Source organism: Cebus imitator, unplaced genomic scaffold (genome assembly GCF_001604975.1).
Source record: "Cebus imitator isolate Cc_AM_T3 unplaced genomic scaffold, Cebus_imitator-1.0 Scaffold285, whole genome shotgun sequence".
Classification (NCBI taxonomy): Eukaryota; Metazoa; Chordata; class Mammalia; order Primates; family Cebidae; genus Cebus; species Cebus imitator.
The window spans coordinates 424,017-447,293 of NW_016107600.1; the positions used below are offsets into that span (position 1 = coordinate 424,017).

Consider the following 23,277-nt stretch of genomic DNA (forward strand, 5'->3'; position numbering starts at 1 on the left):
CTGGCCTCCTACCCTGGGCATATGCAGGGAGGGGCTTCCAGCATGTTCTGGCAGCAAAAGCATCCTCACAAACAAAATCATATGCACAGCCCCATGTGTAAACAGATAAGGAGAGATGATCCAATTGGTGCAGAGGAGAAGTCATGATCCTTCTCACCTGCTGACCTCCCCCTGCACCCCTTTAAGCAGCCCTCAGGGTCCTCACTTGGGACCCTAAGCAGCATGTGATTGTTAGTGGGCCGTCCTGCACTGCAATATAATCTTACGGGTTTTTCCATGAAAATTTAAAGTTTCTATTGTTCAGTTTTTGAGTCCTAAATATAATTTTTTTGAGACAGGGTCTCCCTCTGTCACCCAGGCTGGAGTGCTGTGGTGCAATCACAGCTCACTGCAGCCTCGACAGCCTCCGATGATCCTCCCACCTCAGTCTCCCAAGTAGCTGGGACTAGAAGTATGCACTATCACACCCAACTAATTTTTTGTATTTCTTTGTAGAGACAGAGTCTCACCATGTTGCTCAGGCTGGTCTCGAACTCCTAGGCTCAAGCAATCCACCTGCCTCAGCCTCCCAAAGTGCTGGCATTACAGGCATGAGCCACCATGCCTGGCCTATGATCTCAGTAAAAGTGATTTTTGTAACACTGCCATTACGTTACTGCGGCTTTGGATACATTCTTCCCCTTTCTCAGCCTGCTTTTTCACCTATGAAATTAAAAGTTTAGAGTTGATTACATCCAATGCCCCTTCTAGCTCCAGCATCCTCACCTCTCTATTTCTTTATCTATATAAAGCAACATAACCTTCTGGTTAAGAGCTTGGGCTCTGGAACCAGATTGCTTGGATTCCACACCTAGCTTTGCTGCTTACTAGCTGTGTGACCTTAGGCAAGTTACTTAGCCACTCCGTGCCTTATTTTCCTCATAGGCAAAATTAGGATGATAATAATATTTATATCATAGGCTGTTGTGAAGAGAATCAGTGGGTGGAGGGAGTGCTGCTCAGGGCTTTCTGGGTGAGGAAGGCAAACCCTTACATTCAGCCCTGGGATTAAGGAATCCTGAGGGCTTCTGTCACTCTCAGCGCCAAACCCCCTGTGTGGTGTGGGAAAGCGCTCCTGCCCTCCCTGGCCAGGCAGGCACCCTCACCCCGTTCACGTGTATTCCCATTAGCTAGTAGTCCTCAAAGCGCTGTGCCTGGGGTGGGCCATGCCCCATCCACCTGAGAACGGAAGCTAGAGACCACCCAGGCTGGTGAGGCAGAGCTGACCCCAAACCGCTAGGCCTTTGTGTTCCTAAGCTGAAGGTCAGGGTTTGGCTGAAAATCCCTCTGCTGGCCTTCCAGAGCCCTGGAGGAAGTTTTCTTGGGGCTCTTTGGGGCTCCTCTGAGGAGGATGGAGTGACCAGGCTGGAAGATGGCTGTCTACATCCCAGCAGTGGAGCCCTAAGGAGCCCTAAGATAGCCAAGGAAGGGAGAGTGTGGTCACAGCCTCAGGTCGGCACGACTAGTTTGGTAGCAGGGTGGGGAGGGTCTGAGAGGTGCAGGGTTGAGAGGTCAGCCAATTGGGGAATCACTCGGGTACAGGTTGAGGAGTGGAGGCCAGGCTCAGAGTAGAGAACTGTGGAGACGGAGAGGAAGGGAGGTGACTCCAAGAGACGCACGGAGGGAAGAGCAATAAGATTTATCGAGTGATGGAGGCAGGAGTGAGACGGAGGTCGCTTCGGTGCTGACAGGACTGAGGGCTTGAAATCGCAGCCCTGGACACTACTGACCAGCCTCTCACCAGCTGGATGGCTGCAGCATGAGAGGTCACTTTTGTGAGCATTGATCGCCTCACCTGTAAACTGGAGCACCACGTGCCCACGACTGAACCCAGGGCTGCTGTGATGATCGCAGGCGAAGTGATGTATTCGTGAACCACAAAATCCAATTAAATGTGAATTTCTTTTGCTGACTGGGTGTGGGGGCTGAGAGAGACATCACTGAGGCCAAGCGGATAAGCTGGGAATCCAGAAGTCAGGGATTGGGGAAGCGAAGAAGCCTGATTACCATAAAAGCCTCCATAAACCAGATGCCTTACACATGTTCTTATCACAACTCACGTTTACATAGGAAGAAACTGAGGCTCAGAGATGTTGGATAACTTGACCGAGGTCACACAGCTAGTAAGAGGCAGAACTAGGATTTAAACCCAAGTTGCCTAGTTCTGAAGTCTAAGATGTCTAGGTCTCTCCACTGAACAAAGCATGCTGTCTGCCCCCACAGAGTTAGTGGGAGGCTGAACAGGCACCAGGGGGTGGCTGGGTAATAGGCAGCCACTCAGGAGCCAGGTCTGGCCTTGAGCAACTTAGATATTCCCTCTGAGCCTTGGTCTCCTCCTGTGAGCCATGTGCAAGCTCTGGAGTGGCAATGGTATCAAACTAATGTACCTAAGGAAGCATGGTGATTGGGACGTGGTGAGTGTGTGTGATTGTTGCTGTGTCAGCCATCAGACACAATTTCAGTGCCCCAGGCAGAACAGACTGCAGCCACAGACAGCTAGCTGTAGTTGTCCCATTTATTGAGACACAGACAGGGAAGGGGGATGTGGGTAGATTCAGGGAGAGGGTGGGTCTGGTGGGGGACTGGGAAGGTTGAAGGGTCTCTGGGGACCATTCCCAATTTCTCTCTCTCCTAATAGCTTGGGAAATGGAGCCTCCTCTCAGTGGTCAAAGACCACCCCCAAGTCACCCAAGCACATCACTCAAGCTGGCAGCTTTAACCTCCCTCCCAACCTATCGCAGAACCAAGGAGAAAACCTGAGTAGATTTGAGCACTTCCCAAAATGCAAATAGTCTGGTATGAAAGTACCCTGGATCTGAGGTCCCCTGGCTGTTCCTGCTCCTGAGAAGTGGCTAAGAATGGCAGCAGAGGTGGGGTGAGGAGGGCAGGGAGAAGACCGCAGGGGCCCTTGCAGGGCTCAGCAGCTAACACCTCCGGCTGGACGTCTTGACCGTGGTGGTCTTCCGCAGGATGGAGGTGCCCCCAGAGATGGGCCCTCCCTTGATGGTGCTATAGCCCACATTTGTACTGAACCCACCCTTGGTGGCCCCCCCACTGCCACCCAGAGAGATGCCACCTCCAAATCCGGCTGCGCCACCTCCGCGCACAGTGGTGGAGTTCCCAGTCACGGCTGCAAAGCAAAGGGTCTGGATTAGTCTGGGTGGCCATGCCAGGAGAGGGCGGGGGTACACCCAGAAGTCAGTAGGGGGTCAGAACCAAATCAGGCAGCAGAGCCAGGGGACATGGATAGAGAAGCCCAGTACTAGGACCCTCTGAGCCTGTCTCCAGGGGCTCAAATGGAGGAGAGCATGCTTTAGGACAAGGACAGGTTGCATAAACGGAGCAGAATTCTGGGGCCCGGCCAGGGGTGGAGCAAGAAGTGGGCAGTGAATACTCACAAATGCTGACTGCACTGGGACATTCTCCAGACATCCTAGGGGACACAGAAAGGCCAGGAGAGTAGTCAGTGGTCCCTGGTGCCCACATGAAAACCCTCTCCTTCCCTCTGCCTTTACATTGGATCAACTCAGTGAGTCCTGATGACAAGACCAGGAAACATGAGAAGTGTGTGTATAGGGCTGTGCCCAGGTGCAAAAGCCAGTGCTGCAAAGGAGGCAGAGCCACCAGCAGGCTGGCCAACCCCCATCCTCCCCTTTCCTCCCCTCTCTTCCCGTGTGGGCTACGGACAGCATCCCTGCCCCAGCGGAAACAAGCCCACGACCAGACAGAGCTGCCTCGTCTTGGCCCACTTTCTCTCTATTTCATGCCTTCCCTAAGGAGAGAGATGGTGGATTTTTTTCCAAAGCTTCTACTGCTGGTAGAATCTTGTGGTGGAAGAGGAAGTTCCCTTCCTCCTGGGCTGTCAGCCACAATAAGGATTAACCAGACTTGTGCCAACCAAGGAGAGGAGTGGCAGAGGCGGTGGGCACAAGCAGATTTCCCCTGGCATGAGTCAGGAGCTGCTCCCTGGTTCCTTCCTCTCCCTCTTGACCCCAGAGCAGACTCCTCAGGCTCTCCCACAGGGCAGGCCCGAGCAGTGCTCTCCGTCGGGAAGGAGGGGCCACCACCTGCTCTCCTCGCTCTCCAGCAGCTTGCGGTAGGTGGCGATCTCCACATCCAGGGCCAGCTTGACATTCATCAGCTCCTGGTACTCCTTCAGCAGCCGGGCCATGTCCTGCTTGGCCTTCTGCAGGGCGTCCTCCAGCCCCTCCAGCTTGTTCTTGGCATCCTTGAGTGCCATCTCCCCACGCTGCTCCGCTTCCGCAATGGCCGTCTGCAGCTGCTGACACTGCCCAGGGAGGAGAGGTGTTGGAAGCACCCTCTGGTGTCATCTCATTCATCTCTCTGCCCTCAAGCCATGGAGACATCAGCATTCCCACATCCCAGCCCCCAACCAACAGGGAAAGGAAGAAAGGAAAAATATTCATCTGAAGAGATGCTATTACACAAGCAGGATGAAGTAATGCCACTGGGAAAGTCCTTACTGAAGTCTAACCTCAATCCCTCCTGCTGTAGAGCAGCCCAATGCCTCACTTAATAACCAAGTGATTCATTCTAATCTGGGAAAGAACCCACACTCTTTAGCCGTCCTCAAGATGGAGTCAGTGTCAGCATCTGTGACCTGGCCCCTTGAACCCTCTACCTCCTATTCCGACCTCCTGGAGATGAGATGGATCAGTCTCCCTGGAGAAGGTTGTCCCACCTGCTCTACAACTCATATACAGTGTGACATGGGACAAGTCCGTCTCCCCCCGCCCAGTAAAAGGAGCCTGTGGTCAATGGCCCAGCATTCTATTTGTGTCCATCAGGAAAAGAGCAGGCTTGGCCCCTCGGGATGACAATGAGAAGCCCCTGTCAACACCCAGGCTGGACCCTGAAGCCCCCAAGTAGAGGCCAACCTGCTTCTTGGCTGCATCCACCTCCCCCTGCAGCCTCTGGATGGTGCGGGTGAGCTCAGCAATCTCGTTCTTGGTGTCCCGCAGGTTGTCCCCATGCTTCCCAGCCGTCACCTGCAGCTCCTCATACTGGGGACCAAAGAAGTGGCAGTGAGCTTTCAAATGGCCCTGCCCCACCCTCACAGCTGGAGGCCCCATGCAGGTTGAGTGTATCTGGTCCCCCAGACTCCAAGCATCCCAGAGGCCCAGGCGTCTCATGATAGGGGAGGGTCTGATCCGACCCCTGCCCTCACAGCTGGGCCAGCTACGCCTCTCACCTTGGTCTGGTACCAGGCCTCGGCTTCAGCCCGGCTCCTCTGGGCAATCAGCTCATACTGGGCCTTGACCTCGGCGATGATGCTGTCCAGGTCCAGGTTTCGGTTATTGTCCATGGACAGCACCACATTGGTGTCAGACACATGAGTCTGCACTTGGCTCAGCTCCTGAAGAAACAGAGACAGCTGCTATCAGCACCCCTGCTCCAGGCCCCAGGAAGCATCGGGGGTGGAGGACATGGCCCCCAGGTGGCATCAGGAGGCCTGTGCTCTTGTCCATGCTTCAGCCTACAGCAAAGACAACTGCAAAGAAAGGCCTCAGTCTCCCCAGCTGTAAAATGGGGCTTCCTTTTTGTTGTTGTTGTGTTTATTTTCTTATTTTTGTTTTTGAGACAGAGTGTTGCTCTTGTTCCCCAGACTTGGGTGCAGTGGTGCGATCTCTGCTCACTGCAACCTCTACCTCCCCGGTTCAAGCGATTCTCCTGCCTCAGCCTCCTGAGTAGCTGGAATCACAGGCACGTGCCACACCATGCCCAGCTAATTTTTTGTATTTTTAGTAGAGGGGGTTTCATCATGTTGGCCAGGCTGGTCTCAAACTCCTCACCTCAGGTGATCCACCCACCTCGGCCCCCCAAAGTGCAGGGATTACGGGCGTGAGCCACCATGCCCAGCGGGGGCTCCCATTTTTATAGACTTCATTTATTTGTGTGGGTGTGCAGGCTTCCAGAAGATTAGAGAGGGAAAAGGGAATGTGTACTCCCTGCGCTAACACTGGTGCCTGGCACTGTGCTGGCACATTCACTAACCCCTCTAGGTCTCGGAACACCCCATGTGGCAGGCGGGCCCATGGCAGGCTCACAGGGTGCCTTTGTGCAAACTGGGGAAAGACACCCCTTCAGGTGGAAGCAACATGTCCAGTACCAGCCAAGTCACCAACTGCACCACCATCCACAGTGGTCCTGACCAGGGGCAAGTGAGGAACGGGGCTTGGAGAGAAGTGATACATCCAAGGGCACCAGGTCCAGGGCAGAACCCAGCCTGGGACCAATTACACGACAAAGCTTAAGTGGTTTCTTCTAGAGCACGCCGAAAGGATAGACTGTCGTGATGCTCTTGGGCCCTCGTGTTTCTAGAACCACCGTCTTTCACACATAAGCAGGTTTCAAAATGCTGTGAATGGCAGGTTAGGTGATAAGGAGTCAAGGGTCTCTGTTCTGGCTTTGGGACCAGCTGGATCGCTGGGCCAGGACTGTGATGGCTCCCATATGAGGCTCTGCCTCCATCTCCCCCATGGTCCTTCCCATCCTGGGCTGCCAACAAAATGCCCTAAACTCCAGCTCTGACAAATCACTCACCCACTCAGTACTCCTCAGAGGCTCCCTGATAGGTGGAGAACTTTCCCTCTAAAAGCCAACATCTCCCATATTCTGGTCTTGTCTCCGTCCTTTCTGAAGCACTGGCCCTTCATGGCAGCCCAGGTGATTCTAACGGCATAATAATAACAGCCCTTGCTGGCTGAGCACCACTGTGGTTCGGGCTCCGCATTAGGCGCCTGGCAGGTGCTAACTCACTACACACCCTTTTCCCATAGCACAAAGAGATTAAGTAACTTGCCCAGATCACAAGCCAGTAAGTGAGGAGCTCGGTTTCAAAGCCCAGGAGGCTGACAGCAGAAGCTGAGAGGACATAGACTAACATAGAGATAGGCAGGAATAAAGAGAGACGGGGGAAAAAGAAACACCAAAGGCAACACCGATACCCACTCTGATGTGGGTTAGGTTGTTAAAGCAGATTATCTTCTGAAAGGTGGGACGAGGAGGTAGAGATCCCATCAATCCAGTCACTACAACATTTATAGGTTTTGGAAAAGATACGAGTTTTGGAGAGAGACAGGCCTGAGGTCAAGTCCCCGGCCTGACGTGCACTGGCTGTGTAGCAAGGTGGCAGCTAAGCCTCGCGATGCCTCAGTTCCCTCTTCTGTAACACGGCCTGATCATACTGTCTTCCTGCGGTGGTTGTGGGGCTTAAGATCCATGCATGACCCACAGTGTGTGCTGAGTAAAGTGCATTCTTACTTGCTCAGACTTCTCTGAAGGCCACCAGAGGGGTCCCCGAGGCCTATTTGTCACAGGCAAGATCGTGCTGTCACAGCTGCCTTGTCCCCTTTCCCACCAAGATGAACTGTCAACATCATCTTGAAGCATTCTGCCCCTGCCCTCCCCAGCTCAGGGCCTCTCTTCAGCCCCACGCCAGAGCATGGTCCTGAGGAAAATCAACCCGGAGTTTTTAAGACAAGGAGGCAAAAACTCTCCGCTGGACAGCACCAAGAGCGGATGAGTCGACGGGATGGTCTTGCTAGAACAAGGGGATGGAAAGGCGAGGCATGGCCAGGTGCAGTGGCTCACGCCTGTAATCCCAGGATTTTGGAAGGCTGAGGTGGGCTGATCACTTGAGCTCAGGAGTTCAAGACTAGCCTAGGAAAAAGAGCAAACCCTATCTCTACAAAAAATACAAAAATTAGCCAGGCATGGTGACATGCGCCTGTAGTCCCAGCTACTTGGAGGGCCGAGGTGGGAGGATCGCTTGAGCCCAGGAGGTGGAGACTGCAGTGAGCTGTGATTGCACCACTGTCCTCCAGCATGAGTGACAGAATAAGACCCTGTCACACAAAAAAACAAACCAAAAAAAAAAGTTCCCAATGAAAGAGAACTCGTGAAATCGGAGCAGGAAGAGCTCTGTGAATTGCTAAGGTGTGTGTCTCCTTAGACACCAGGGACTCTAAAGGGGAAAGATACTGGAGAGGTCTAGGCAAGGGTAAAGGGAGCCAGCAGGCAGAAGTGGCCACCGGAAGAAAGGCTGGGTTCCACAGACACCCCAGGCCAGAGGGAGGCCATCGCAGAGCCTGCCTTCCTGCCCTGTGAGACACCTAGTGATAGGTGGTTCACCCGCCAGATTGCCGTGGCATCTGGCTTGGCCAAAACCAGACCATGGCTTTGGTTACTGAGAGCCATGCTGGCTCTGTGCCTGACCGAGCTCATGAGGCAGCAAGGGAACAGCTATGCTGGCCTTCATTCTCACCCCACGGAGGCACTGCTGGGCCATGAGGACCTCTGGTGGGAAAGGGCCCTGGCTTAGTCCCTACCTCTCCTTCCCTTGCCTCCTCCTCACCTAACTGCTCACACACACCATGCGGGCACCCACCATCCGCTGGTCACCAAGCACGCTGCTCCTTCACGCCTCTGTGATACTGCACAGGCTGGGCCCCCGGCTGCCAAATCCTTCCTGCTCCTCCTTTAGAAGTCTAGCCCTTCCATCAAGATCCAACTCAGATGCCATCTCGCCCAAAGGCTCCGCAGCCCTCCCAGGAAGGGTCAGCCATGGCCTCCCCATGTGCCTTTGCACCTGCACCTGTCCCCAGCACAGGTCTCATCATTTGATAACTCAGTCCCACAAGAGCTGGAATTTTTGTCTTTGTTGCTATGTGGAAGGTGCTTAGTAAATGTTTGTTAGATAAACAAGGCATAGCAATGGAAAGGAACACTGAATGTGCCAGCCATGTGCCTTAGACCAGAGAAAAGCCAATTCCAGAACATTCAGAGAAGAGGGGGAGAGAGAATAGAACCTAAGAGACCCCAAGGAGGCCCCAGACCATGAATGACCCATCAATGACCCCAGCAAAGTAGAAACTGGGGAAGCACCTCAAAACCAGCATGGCAGCCTCGAACACTTCCCACCAAGCTCCATCCGGAGAGACCATTCAGAGATGCTGGGAGGCAAGCAGTCCAGCCAAGGATAAGCCTGGGAAATGCCAGAGCCAGAGGTTGAAGGCTATGAGACAAACTCTAAGCAGGAAGAACACGGAGGTCCCACTGGGCTGATCCCTACAGAAGATCCAGGAAAGGCCAGTCACTCAGCTGCTTTGTCATTTGCCTCCTTTCCATCAAGAACAAACTGGTCATCAAACTGGAAGGATAGCAGAAATGCTTAAGAGGAAATGAGAACCAAGACAGGGAAGATGAGAGGCCTTGGCCTTGTTGGAGATCACAGGGATCCAGGCCGGAAGAGCGAACACACAGGCTCCAGGGACCGCCAAGGGGAGGAACACCCCCATCATCCTTGAGAAATATGGAGAGCAGGAGACCCCAAAACCCCTAACACAGAAAATGTCCTGATTTTCAAACTGGAGAGATTTGGAATTCTTCAAATAAAGCTGATGTCAACCTCCTCCAGATCCACAGAATGAATTCCTCAATGTGTGTGGGAGGCATGAAGCCATCATGGGTTCCCTAAGGAAAGGTGAAACCAAATGGATTTCATTTTCCTTCCTGATTATAATATTCAACTGCTAAAGGCCTGCCAGAGACAGTATCTCATCAAGACTTTCATAGCATTCTTGAAAGAAGACAGAAAAATGTGGTCCAGGCAACAGCATGGTTAGGTGGATTTTAAAGCAGTTGAGGCACTTTAACCACAAATGATTGGTTAGCGAACTAATAGACCCATGAAAAATCACCCCTGAAGGCCCACAGGACTTTGCTGTGGGCCCTGATTGCCTTAACATGTGTGCCAGTGATTTACACTGAGACGTGATCAAATACCTAGACTGAAAGTTTATCCCATCTGCAGATAACACAAAGCTATGCGCCGCTAATACATTGGATAAAAGGATCAAGTTGCTAGGAGCCCAAACAGCTTCAAGTGTTGGGATGACACCGTAATGGCATTTTTAGGGAAAAAAAGGGGAATGGTTAACATTCCACTCAGTTTCAAAATTCAGCTTCCCAAATACAGGAAGGTGGAGGAGAGTAGATGCATGTCTCATTTGAAAGCATTCATGTGAAAAGTCCAGGAGGGGTTCTAAGAAGCCAACATTATGAAACAACTTCTAAAACAACACATAAACTAGTGCACTATTAGAACGCATCAGTAGAAGTCTGTATCTAGGCCAGGTGCAGTGGGCTCATGCGTGTAATCCCAGCACTTTGGGAGGCTAAGGTGGACGGATCACAAGGTCAGGAGTTTGAGACCAGCCTGGCCAACATGGTGAAACCCCATCTCTACTAAAAATACAAAAATTAGCCAGATGCAGTGGCAGGCACCTGTAATCCACCTACGTGGAAGGCTGAGGCAGGACAATCATGTGAACCCAGGAAGCAGAGGTTGCAGTGAGCCGAGATCATGCCATCACAGTCCAGCCTGGGTGACAGGGCAAGATCCCGTCTCAAGGGAAAAAAAAAAGTCTGTATCTGGAGCCTCCCTCCCCACCCCTCTGCCTTCTGAATACTTCACTAAGAGCCCTGTTTCCTGACCTTCCTCACATGCCACAGATTTTTATCCTCTAATCATCATGACTTCTAAAGGGCTGTCATGTGAAAGGCACATGTCACATGGAAGACAATTGGATATGTGCAGCCCAGAGGGCAAAGTCAAGGGCAGAAGTCATGAGGTCCAAGTCAGTGCTCTAATAAAGTTGTTCACCAATGGCAATGCCTGCCCTAAAAAGTAGTGAGCTCCCTGCCACAGGAAGTATTTGAGTAGAGGTTACATATGGTAGGGATATGTCAGGGATATCATAGAAGGTGTTCATTCACTCTATGAGTGGAAGGTTGACCTTGAGGCCCCACAGACCCTAAGAGTCTATGATTCTGTGGTCAATTCATGTTAAGTTCAACCCCCTCACCCAAGTCTCCAAAGCCCTCTTATCTCCTGGAACCCCTCCTGGACCCTTTAATCTACCCACACCTCACCTCCTACTCCAATCTGGAATCCCAGTCCCTCCTCTCTGCCCATTCCTGCTCCCTCATCCCTTGCTCCATTACAAACTGGGCAGGAAGAGGGCAATATAACAGTGGCAAGAGTCAGACTTTGGAGTTCAAGAGCCAGATTTGAATTCTAATTCTGCTTCTTCCTAGCTATGTGACTATGAGCAAATAACTCTGAGCCCCAGGGTCCTTGACCATAAAATGGAGACAATAACAGTACCTGCATTATGGGGTTGTTAGAAGATTATGTTAAAAGCTTGGACCAGTGCCCAGCCCATCAATACATAGAAGCTAGTATTAATTAACATGTCAAGGTTTTAGGCTGGGTGCAGTGGCTCACGCCTGTAATCCCAGCACTTGGGGAGGCCAAGGGCTCGTGGATCACCTGAGGTCAGGAGTTCAAGACCAGCCTGGCCAACATGGCGAAACTCCATCTCTACTAAAAATACAAAACTTAGTTAGGCATGGTGGCAGGCGCCTATAGTCCCAGCTAGTCGGGAGGCTGAGGCAGGAGAATCGCTTCAACCGGGGAGCGGAGGTTGCAGTGAGCCGAGACTGCACCACTACACTCCAGCCTGGGCCACAGAGCAAAACTCCATCTCAGAAAAAAAAAAGGCGGGGGTCAAGGTTTCATTTCCACCAATGAGGTTGCACTGGTGAATTCATGCCAGACCTCCTCGGGAAACCCCCAGTACCGTTTGTAATGTATCCAAACTCTTCCTGCCCTATGACCATCTCACCATTTCATAGAGTTGCTGCAGGAAGTCAATCTCCTGGGTCAAGGTGCCCATTTTGCCTTGCAGATCCATCTGGCCCATGTACGCCGCATCCACATCCTGGGGACGAGAGAGCAAGGCAGATGCTCAGCCCCCAGGGATGTCACCTCTCCCGGAATCAGCCAAAGACCACCTCCCCCACTCCACCCGGCTCACCTTCTTGAGCACCACAAACTCGTTCTCGGCAGCAGTGCGCTTGTTGATTTCATCCTCATACCTGTCACACACGGGAGATTTATGCCAGGCTTAGCTTGGCTCTGCCTTTCAGGCATGGGACTCACTCAGCTTTACGGGATCCCTGATGGGTCCCTCATTGGTCAAGAACACCTCTGGGGAGCAGTTCTTTAATATAGCCAATCAGTGAAGAAACGTGGGATCTGCCTTTATTGAAACATTCTCTCTCCCCACCCTGTTTTAGGGAAAGAGGCATGGAATTTGAGCAATAATATGGCAATCAAGAGCTGCCATCTCTTTGGATGCGAGCCCTTAGGAGGCTTTATAGGGACAAGGGAAGATGTGTCAACAGTGGCTGACCTTTACCATCACTTTCAACAACACGGTGTCATTCAAAACAGCTAACTCCTCCCCACCCACTCTTGCTGAGATTTTAAGATTTAGAAATTGTCAGTGTCAAGTTACGGGAAAAGTTATTTTTAAATGTGCCTTAAAGTTATAAATATACATATCAGCCAATTATAACATATAAACATTATTTGGAGCTGGAGTCAAACAAGCTGTATTTTTGAAATGTATCACATGTATGGGACCACTGGAAATTCAGAACTGGCTGGATACTTAATGACATTGAGGAATTATTGTTTTAAAATTTTTAGGTGTGATTATGGCACGGTACGTTTTATCGAGTCATGTAGATGAACTACATTCATGTATGCAGATATATGAATGTAACTTGTAAAATATTTGTGAATGAAATGACAAGATGTCTGGGATTTGCTTAAAGACTGCAAGGGAATCAGAACACATAGAAAAGGACAAAGTTAAAAAAAAAAAAAAGACCGCGCAGGAAGAAGGGAAGTGGGGAGGTGTAAAAACGCAACAAGATTGGCTACAAGTGGATGATGATTAAAGCTGGATGACAGGAACGCGGGTTCATTCTACTGTTCTCCCTACTTTAAAGACTTTTTAAAATTACAAACAAACCTGCCAGTTCTCCAGGTGGCAGCAGGTGCCGGATCTGAGCACCTGAGGAAGCCAGCTCTGTGTGCACGTCCCCCACGTGGGCCTGGGACCCCGGGAATGGGGTGGTCCTCTCGGCAGGTTTCCCACTGGCCCCCTACCCCCCACATGGCTCCACCTGGCCTGCTCTCCTCACTTGTTCTTGAAGTCCTCCACGAGGTCCTGCACGTTCCTGAGCTCGGAGTCCAGCCTCCCCCGCTCGCCCTGAAGTCTGTCCAGCATACCCCGCATGTTGCCCAGGTAGGCCTCAAACAGGGGATCCAGGTTGTTCCTGGTGCCACCCAGGTTCTGGCCCTGCTCCTGCAGCAGCGCCCACTTGGTCTCCAGCACCTTATTCTGCTGCTCCAGGAACCGCACCTGAGCCAGAGCAGAGAGGGTAGGCTGATGTCATCCCCCGGCCACCAGAGGGACCAAGCAAGGATGGGGTCCACTGCCACCTCCCCTCCCAGGCCAGGGCATCATGGGGGCAGTGCAGCCGCACCTACACCTTGCTGTGGGGAAGCATTCCTGAGGGGAACAGGGTGCTGGAAATGACAGTCCAATCTGATGGAAAGAACTCTAACAAGTTAATAAGCACAAAAGGCCAGCTCAGTAGCAGTACCAACTTAATAGTGGGTCAACTGGGTTGAATCATTTCTCTCTGGGTCTCCCTTTCTCACTTTTTCTGCGTAAACTGGACTAGATCTATGCTTCCGGCCCTTAATTCTGCATTAAAATCAACTGTTTAAAATGTAAATCAACTGTTTAAAATCACACATTTTGGGAGCCTGAGGCTGGAGGAGTGCTTGCGTTCAGGGGTTCGAGACCAGCCTGGACAGCATATCAACACAGTTAGCCAGGTGCATGGCATGAGGGTATAGTTCTAGCTACTCAGGAGGCTGAGGTGGGAGGATCACTTGAGCCCAGGAGATGGAGGCTGTAGTGAGCTATGATTGTACCACTGTACTCCAGCCTGGGCAACAGAACAAGACCCTGCCTCAAAAAAAAATTGTTTTAAGAAAATTGGTGAATCTGGGAGAAAGTATACATGAGTATGTGTAGTATTCTTGCGACTTTTCTGTAAATTCAGCAATTTTTCCCAAAAAAACACTTTTTTTTAAAATACCAATGTCCAGGCCCTTCCTCTATAGACTCTGAAGGAGGCTTATAGGGTGAGTTGAACCCTCCTATAAGGGGGAGTTCTTGGTCCAGCTAGGGTTCTACGACAATCTCTCAGACCTCCAGCTCCCAGGCTGTGATTCTGCAAGCCTGAGAAAGGTTTTGGCTTGTCTGGCCTCTGGGGACAGTCCCACAGTAAAACCAAAAGTCACTAGGGGAGAGGGTGAGGAGGCAGGCGAGACAGCTTGCTTCACATCCCGTCATCCAGTCTCCCCAGGTCCCACCTCCACAGCACCTGGGCCCCAGTCACGTGGCCCAGGAGCACCATGCAGCAGGTGCACCTGTCATGAGCAGTAACACCTCTTAGCGCCAAGAACCATGGAGTTCGGGGTCCTGCGTCCCAGTCCTGCCTCTGCCTCAATCACCTGAGCTCTCTAAACCTCAATTTCTCACCTTGAAAATGGGCACAATATCACCTTCTCTGACTTGTCACAGAAGCCCTGTGGGTACCACAGGAGAAAAGGGATATGCACGTTCTTTGGAAAAACGCAAATCACTGAACCAGAGCTTCCCCATCGTGACCCGCTGCCTTGGTTCAGGACTGACACGGACAATGCCAGCAAAACAGACCAGGAAATGCCAGCACAAGTGCTGCCCCCGTCCATCCGGAGGCAGGGGCAAGACCCAGGCCACACCTATGGGCAGCAGGTCAAACACCACACCCCCAGAGCTTGGTGACCTGGCCACCACCCTCATTGTCCACCCCAAACTGAACTTCTTCACTCAGAGAGGAAAAAAAAGAAGCAAAAGGGAGACTTCCCCTAGGACCTACTCCCACACAATAGTGTTCTTATCACGTCTTGCCCTTAGGCCTCCTCCAAGCCTGAAAAAATGGAACAAACAGGGCTCCATGCCCTTGGCCTTGAACAACTCTTTCAACTCCTGAGCCACTGTTTCCCGGTTGTAAAATGGCAAAAGGCAATGCAGGCCACCCAGCTAAGAAGAGAAATGAGGACGACCCATTTTTTGATGATGAGGTAAGGCTACTGTATAATCAATCATAGTAATCATGGTGGTAGGACAGGCTCCGACACAGGCAAGGTGGGCTTGGCAAACAGGACTCATGAGTAGACTGGAGACTCCCCCTGCACAGGCCCAGTGAACACCTGAAGGCCGCCTCCAGCTGCCCACATCTTGGCACCCCAGGCTCAGACGGGGAGAGCTCCAGAGCTCCATCAACCCCCACCCTAGTGCAAGTGGGCTACAGCAGCCCCAGCCCAGCCCACCCTCTCTTAGAGGCCCCCCTTCTGCCCCAAGGGCCCCCACCTCCTTCCCGCTTGGCCCACCTTGTCAATGAAGGAGGCGAACTTGTTGTTGAGGGTCTTGATCTGTTCGCGCTCCTGAGTGCGCACCCGCTGGATCTCGGGGTCGATCTCCACATGGAGGGGGGTCAGCAGGCTCTGGTTGACAGTGACCTCCTGGATCCCCCCAGGAGGACAGGCAGGCCCGAATGTCTGCCTGCCAGTCCCCAGTCCCGTAAATGCCCTGCTGCCAAAGCCGAAGCCTCCCAGAGCCCTCCCTGCGGAGGCCCCTCCGGCCACACTAACAGAGATGCTCTTGTGGCCCCCCAAGTTATAGAGGCTCCGGCTGCCAAAGCCACCTGTACTGGGGCCACAATGGGCCCCGCCACCACTGCCACTGCTCCGGGACACCGTCACCGAGCTAAAGCTGGTTCGAGTCCCAGCCCCAGCCCCTCCACTGGCAGAGTTGGAGCTGAAGCCCCCTTTGGTGGAGTATGTTTGCCGAGACACGGAGGATCTCATAGCTGCAGAGGGGCTGGAGGGCAGGCCGAGAGGGTAGGAAGGGAATGCCGTGAGCCGCTGGGCCACTGTGGGCTTTTTATCTTTTCCCAATGGGCTGGCTCCCCGGCTCCACTGACACTCCTGCCCCATAGCCCCAGGGGCAGTGGGAGGGGTCCTGTGGGCCGTGGGGAGTGCCCTATCCCCCAACAGGAGGGAGGGGCCCTCCCAGTTGTCACCTGTGCTCCAGAGCTGGGGCTGAGCCGAGACTGTGTGGGGCAGGATGCCACCTTCTCCCTCTGCCCCCAGGCTCTCCTTGGTTGGCACAGGATGACACGGGCTCCCACGGCCACCCCCACCACCCAGTGGCTGACTTGCTCTCCTCCCACCGAGCCCCAGTGGCCGCTGTCAATAGGGCTCTGTTCTACAGGGTTTGTCCCAGGCCCCTGTTGTAAGCCAAGGCTGCAGGGCCCGGGGCTGTGCAGGTGGTAGGGAATGGAACGTTGGGCAATGGGCTGCCAGAGAGAGCGTCCAGGCCTCCTCCTGTCCCACCCTCCAGCCCACGGCCCACCACTCCTCACGGGTCCAGGATGGGGGACACAGGTGACAGGGTGAGAGTGGGGACAGCCTGTGCTCTGTCCTACAGTGGCAGACCCTTCTGGGAGATGAGTCTGTGCTGGCAAAGTGGATTCAAGGACAGAAAGAGGGTCCCTGCCCAACCATGAGGCCTGGGAACTTGATCCAGGATGGGAAAGGCCTGAGGTCCTCTGGCAGGGCCCAGAAGCCTGTGAGCAAAGGACACTCATGGAGGCTGAAGAGAGGCCAGGGGCTATAAGCCACACCTGAGATCCCTGACCCTCTGCCCCTCAGCGGAGTCCCCTCAGAAAGGCCCAGCCGCTTTGGAGGGAGCTGGAGGGGGGTCAAGGACACGGACCACCCTGGGTGGAAACAGGCACAGCTCCAAGAAGCAGGTGTTCCGAAAAAGCCCCAGGAGGCCCACGCTGCAGCCATCACTCCCACCTTCCCCTGCCCCACAGGCAGGAGCCCGCGTGTCTGATTCAGAGGGGCTGGGGAGCACCTTAAATCCCCTCACATGGTTCCCTCGCTTCCTATTCACCTCAGTCTGCTGGGACCAAACACAGCCCCAAGCAAAGAGACGTCAACTGTCAAGGCAGAGGGGTGATTCAGGAGGTGACTTTAGAAACTGGCCCTCCTCACCCCCTTCATCTCGCAGCAAGAAGATAGGCTCAAAGAGAACAGAGACTTGCCCTGAAAAGGAGTAAGGACGGCATTGCTGTGCTCCCCAACCCCACCAGAGGAACAGGGTGACCAGCCAGCTTGTGTCCCCAGGATCCCAACAGGGAGGACGTGGGACTGCCATGGAGAAGGCTTGGCCTCCCTCCTGTGGTCCCCACAGCCCGGGATGGCAGGTGAAGAGACAGCCTGCTCCAGGACCAGAGGGAGCTGTGGGCTCTCCTCCTAGAGCCCCTGGGAGGCTGTAAGTGGCTCCCAGCTGCTTGAAGAAGTTGAACCTGGCTCCCACAAGGAATCAGGGAGAGAGTGCTTGCAGAACTAGTCCCTAATACCTAAGAGATTTTGGAGTTAGGACACCAGCATTTGAGGGGGCCGAGCCGAGAAGTCTCCCGCACCGAGCTGTGTGTCCTGGGGCAACTCGCAACTTCTCTGGGCCCTATTTCCTCTGCTTATAAGCAGGTCCCTCCGTGGAAGCCCTTTGGAAAAGCGATGGCCTGTGACCCCTGGACAAAGCTGCCACTTCCCACTGCCCTTTGTCTCCTTTCCTCAGGCTGAGATCACTTTCTCAGCCTCCCTTATCTCTCCCTGGGCTGCGTGGGAGGGGGAAACAGTCATGAGTGGGCCCTAGCCTCCAGGACGTGGCTGTGGGCCCCTGGGACAGGGGAGGTGTCAGCCCTCTGAGTCACAGTGCAGCCAGGCTGGTGGGAGTGAGAGGCAGTCGGTAAGCACACATCTCACCCCACCCCAGACACTGACAGTCACTCGCGCCAGTCCCTCACACACATTTACCAAGCACACTCTCTGGGCCAGGCTTTGCGCTGGGATCTGGCCAGGCTTTGTGCTGTGCATGGAGCTTCCAGCTGCTGCTTAGAGGCAGCCTCCCTCGCACCCAGGCTCCCAGCCTAGGCCCAGATAGGAGCCTGGGAGGCCACTTTGCCTCCACCAGCCCTTACTCTCCACACTACCTTCAGATAGGACATGCAAGCTCAGACCTTCTTTCTGCAGCCCAGGGAGAAACAGTTTCCTCCCCTCCTGCCCTCCACAGAGAGGAAGATCTGCTGTACACTGCTGGACTCATTACTGGGGGCTCCATCTCTGGAGATTGTCACCTGCCCAGAGTCCCTCCCTGATGGCAGGACACAAAACCAGAGGGGATTGAAGAAGGGAGGGGGAAAGACAGTGGATGCTCCAACCTAGCACCTGCCATGGGCCAGGCTGGGTGCTGAGCAATAGGAAAGTTGTAGGGACCAGGAGCCCCCCAGAGTGTACGGCCTTCTGAGTTCACCCTCATCATTATTGCTGTCAGCACTTACTGAATATGTGCTATGCGGCAGACAGTGGCCTGGGCACCTTCCATGCAATGGCATGTGGCGTCTCCACGCTGGGGATGCGCCATCTGCCTCCCTCCCACTCCATTCTCCACCCTCCTCCCACCCTTTTGGGCTGCTCCCTGGCATTCTGGCTTCCAGCTGGGTTGACCAAAGGTGCCAGCAGGAGATCAGAGAAAGGAGAGAATTTAGTGTTTCTTCCCGGCTCCATCCCTGCTCCCAACCACTTCAGACCACTGTCTGGGGCTGTGGCTGCGTCCCCCATGAGTACAGCTGCTGCCGCTCACGGCTTCTCTTCTTCTTCAGCTCCACATAAGGTGGCCAGCTCATCCTGGTTTTCTCAGGACTGCCTGGCTTCAGCACTGCAAGCTCCCTTGGTCTTGGACAGTCTGAGAGTGTGGACCTGGCTGTAGGGGTGGTAGCAGCTTCCCACCATTGCTGGTCGCTGGCCTCTCCACCCCTGTTCCCTCAGCCCTACCCACACCTCTGTAAGTAATCCTTTCATGAAAGTCAATTTGAGCCTGGTGCAGTGGCTCACACCTGTAATCCCAATACTTTGGGAGGCTGGGGCGGGCAGATCACCTGAGGTCAGGAGTTCAAGACCAGCCTGACCAACATTGGAGAAACCCCATCTTTACTAAAAATACAAAATTAGCCAGGAGCGGTGGCACATGCCTGTAGTCCCAGCTACTCGGGGGGCTGAGGCAGGAAAATCGCCTGAACCCAGGAGACAAAGGTTGTGGTGAGCTGAGGTTTGTCATTGCACTCCAGCCTGGGTAACAAAAGCGAAACTCCATCTCGAAAGTAAATAAATAAAATAAAGTCAATTTAGCTCTCTCAGGTCCTCACTTCCAAGATAACAACGAAAAGAAGGAACAACAGTCACGCCAACAGGGGCCACGGCCACATGCAGACTATCTGCTGCACAAACCCACCTGACACATGCCCGAGGGCAAGGCCATGAAGAAGGTCATCATCTGAAACATGGCAGAGGCCACTGCCATCAGGGACATTGCCAAAGCGAGTGTCTTGGACGTCTGGGTGCTTCCCAAGCTGTGTGTGAAACCACATCACCATGTGAGGTGAGGCACCCACAGCAGGCCAAGTAGGAAGCAGCCACAGGAAGCCCAGAAGGACCCAACACCCATATCCCGATTCAGAACTGCAGTGCTGCCCACAACCTCTGCCTGAGCCCATGTAAGGGGCTGAATCCCCCAGCACTAAAGAAAGACTATCCCCCAGGGAAAAAAGAACACTGAAATTATACTTTTTTTAAAGTCCATTTAATAGAACGACCTTGGATGAATTTAGTTTCCTTCTGGGATCCTAATGGCACAGTCGCCACACAGCCCTGTGAGGTACATATGCTTATTAATCTCTTTTTACAGGTGAGGTAACTGAAGAGGTCAAGCTGCTTGATCAGGGTCGCACCATTAGGACACGGCAGAGCTGGGATTCAAGCCTAGGAGTTGTAGCCGCATCCTCACCAGCTCCTGTCTCCCTCATACAAAGCTGAAAAGCCTTCTTGCATGATTTGGAGGGAGAGATCCATGGAGCTGAGAAAAGGTCTTCCCTCCCCCTCAGCAAGGAGAGGCATAGTGTGACCTCCTGCAGCCCAGGCTATGGAGTTTAGCGCTAAGCAAGGTTCCACTACCTGGGTCTGGAAATTGAGAATAGGGAAAGAGCAACTGCAGGTCCCCACGAGGACGCTGGGGTGAGTAGAAAAGGCGATCCTCCCAGGCCCTCCTGGCACCCCTGGCTTCCTGCAGAGCTTCCTGAAGGAGAGGAAGGAATAGAAGTTTCCAGCCTCATGTTTGGACTTGCCCCAGGATAAGATGAGAGCAAACAGATAAGGCGGTAGGGGCAGAGTTTGAGCCCCAAGACTCCATCAGAGCCCCCAGGCACAGGCTGAGCACATCCTCATCCTGGGTACAGGAATGCCAGGCTAATAGAGAAGATGAGTCCCTGCCCAGAACCAGACAGACACAGAGCCTGGGACAGCAACGGGTGCAGCCAGACTGCCAGGGACAGGAAGGGCCCAGGAGGTTAGACATGGAAATTAGAGTAGGTTCCTAAGAAGAGAAAAAATGGGTGCACAGTCAGGAAGAAGGAGGAACAAGGAGGAAGGTGGCTGCCCCCCGTCAGGACTAGAACCTCTTAAAACAGGCAATTGGCCAGGTGTGGTGGCTCATGCCTGTAATCCCAGCACTTTGGGAGGCTGAGGTGGGCAGATCACCTGAGGTCAGGAGTTCAAGACTAGCCTGGCCAACATGGTGAAACCCCATCTCTACTAAAAATACAAAAAAATTAGCTGGGCGTGGTGGTGGACACCTGTAATCCCAGCTACTCGGGAAACGGAGGCAGGAGAGTCACTTGAACCAGGGAGGCAAAGGTTGCAGTGAGCTGAGATCGTGCCATTGCACTCCAACCTGGGCGACAGAGTGAAACTCTGTCTCAAAAAAAAAAAAAATAAGCAGGCAATTAATGAGGAAGTGAGCTATAAGCGCTAAAACATTAGTGGAGGTGGGGAGATGGAGGGCACCCCAAGGAACACACTGGAGGGCTCAAAGGATCCCTTGATTGTGTGGCTGGTATATGGAGTGAGTGGCCCATAGGACACATTCGGACACAGATTGCCTTCCCAGGAGAGGAGGCTGGGGAGCCACACAGCTTTTGTTTTGCCAGGTGGGGTGTGTAAGCAGTTAGAGCATTCAGAACAACAGGCAGGGAGATTTTATTGAATTTTGCAGCATCCACTGTGGGCTGGCTTGGGCTGTGGGCCGTGGATACAGAGTTGGCCTTGCAGAGCTGGCTGATGGGAGGAGCAGGCCAAATGCATTCAGGAAGGACGTGGCTGCTGGGTCACTCAGTAGGTGATGGATGTCTTCAGACTTGACTCAACTGTCTTCTTCAGGATGGTGTGGCAGCTGGAGCCAGAGCTGGAGCCAGCTGCAGAGCAGGAACCCAAAACAGGGTCCGTCCCAGAGCCCAGGAGGACACTGGAGCCTCCAGTCACGATGCTGGTGCAGCGGGACCCAGAGCTGCCTTTGCTGCCACCGAGTCCACAGGTGCCCCCCAGGCCTCCACCAACTCCTCCAGACACGACAGCACTGCCTCCCACCGAGGCTGCCAAGAAACGCACCGGGTCAGAGCAGGGTCCTCAGCTCCCCAGGGGGATCCCACCCTCAAAGCCCCCTGATACTCACAGATAGTGACCTGGCTGGGACACTCCCCAGACATCCTAGGGGAAAAGGGACAAGAGGAGGATGTGCTAAGAAATACTGCAAAGAATGCATCCCCACAATCTTTTAAGCCCCTCAGAGCAGGTCACCCACCCTCTTAGCAGATAAAATCCAGTCCCCAACTTAAAATCCTTCTCTGCAGAGTTGCTTGCCCTTAGTGACTCACAATGTCAGGAAATCTCTCAGAATGCTCTTCAGCAAGCAGCTCGCTGTGTTGGCTTCCCCTCCTCCTCCCCCACCTCATATTCCCAGGTCCCTCCCAGCCTCCCTCACCTGCACTCCTCGCTCTCCAGCAGCCTGCGGTAGGTGGCGATCTCCACATCCAGGGAAAGCTTCGTGCTCATCAGCTCCTGGTACTCGCGCAGCAGCTGGGCCAAGTTCTTCTTGGCCATCCTCAGAGAGGCCTCCAACTCATCCACCTTGGCCTGAGCATCCTTGAGGGCCAGCTCCCCACGCTGCTCGGCATCAGCGATGGCACCCTGCAGGCTGGCATTCTGGAAGCGGGGTGGGAATGAGCAAGAAATTGGCTGTAAGTTCAACGTAGCCTCCCAAAGCACCCACTGTGGATATCACTTGATGCCTGGGGCTGATCATAATCTCATGAGCTCAAATTTATCCGTGGCTGTCTGTACCAACACCACCCCTGCAACAGGCTCCTCTCATTCTAAGAAAAGGCATTGCTTCCCTCACTTCCTTACCTCCTGCAGTGGGTTGAAGACTATCCCCCAAAACTTTCATGTCCACCCAGGACCCCAGAATGTGATCTTATTGGAAGTAGGCTCTTTACAGATTTAATTAAGGATCTCATGATCATATCGTACCATATTTAGGGTGAGCCCTAAATCCAGTGACTGGTGTCCTTACGAATAGAAGAGGGAACATAGAGACATACAGAGAGAAGAGCTCATCAGAAGAGAGAGGCCGAGATCAGAATGATGCAGCAATAAGACAAGAAATGCCAAGGAGCTCCTGGAGCCTGCAGAAACTAGCAAGACCCAGGGAGGACTCCCGCTGCACCTTGATTTCAGACCCCAAAGCTCTAGGACTGTGAGAGGTTACATTTCTGTTGCTTTAGGCCACCCAATTTGTGGTGATTTGTCATGGCAGCCCAGGGACACTAGTACACCTCCTACACCACCTCCCCAAGTGCTCTTTTCCTATTTCTCCCCACCCCCAACCCTTGGCACTTTACCAGAGCCTCTCCCAGGGTGCTTAGAGCTCTTCCTGTACCATGGATCACTATCTACAAGGCTCCTCCTGAGGGCCACCATGGTTCTTCATTTTTTTCAGGTAGTCCCATTTCAAATACTTTGTCCTGTTGTCAGAGTACATCAAACCATGTGCCTCAATTTTGGGTTTAAAAAATATCATCTCAGCTGGGTGCGGTGGCTCACGCCTGTAATCCTAGCACTTTGGGAGGCCGAGTCGGGTGGATCACGAGGTCAGGAGTTCAAGACCAGCCTGACCAACATGGCAAAACCCCATCTCTACTAAAAATACAAAAATTAGCCAGGCATGGTGGCACATGCCTGTAATCCCAGCTACTCAGGAGGCTGAGGCAGGAGAATTGCTT

General features: G+C 53.3%; 2 protein-coding genes across 2 annotated transcripts in view; both read right to left on the reverse strand.

Moving 5' to 3' along the window:
- Positions 1-2,495: 2,495 nt before the first annotated feature.
- Positions 2,496-15,979, reverse strand: KRT79 (keratin 79). Its single transcript, XM_017501747.2, has 9 exons — positions 15,428-15,979; positions 13,120-13,340; positions 11,943-12,003; positions 11,751-11,846; positions 5,252-5,416; positions 4,938-5,063; positions 4,107-4,327; positions 3,438-3,472; positions 2,496-3,169 (listed from the first exon to the last, which is right to left on the reverse strand). The coding sequence occupies exons 1-9, from the start codon at positions 15,902-15,904 to the stop codon at positions 2,964-2,966; spliced, it is 1,608 nt and encodes a 535-aa protein (XP_017357236.1). The 5' UTR covers positions 15,905-15,979; the 3' UTR covers positions 2,496-2,963.
- A 5,203-nt stretch (positions 15,980-21,182) lies between these two features.
- The window catches only part of KRT78 (keratin 78), a 9,781-nt gene continuing 7,686 nt past the window's right edge, over positions 21,183-23,277 (reverse strand). The window contains exons 7-9 of the mRNA XM_017501748.2: positions 21,978-22,198; positions 21,669-21,703; positions 21,183-21,588 (exon numbers count right to left, since the gene is read on the reverse strand). Coding sequence (XP_017357237.1) covers positions 21,329-21,588; positions 21,669-21,703; positions 21,978-22,198 — 516 coding nt within the window. The 3' untranslated portion in view covers positions 21,183-21,328. The remainder of the gene's footprint in view (positions 21,589-21,668; positions 21,704-21,977; positions 22,199-23,277) is intronic.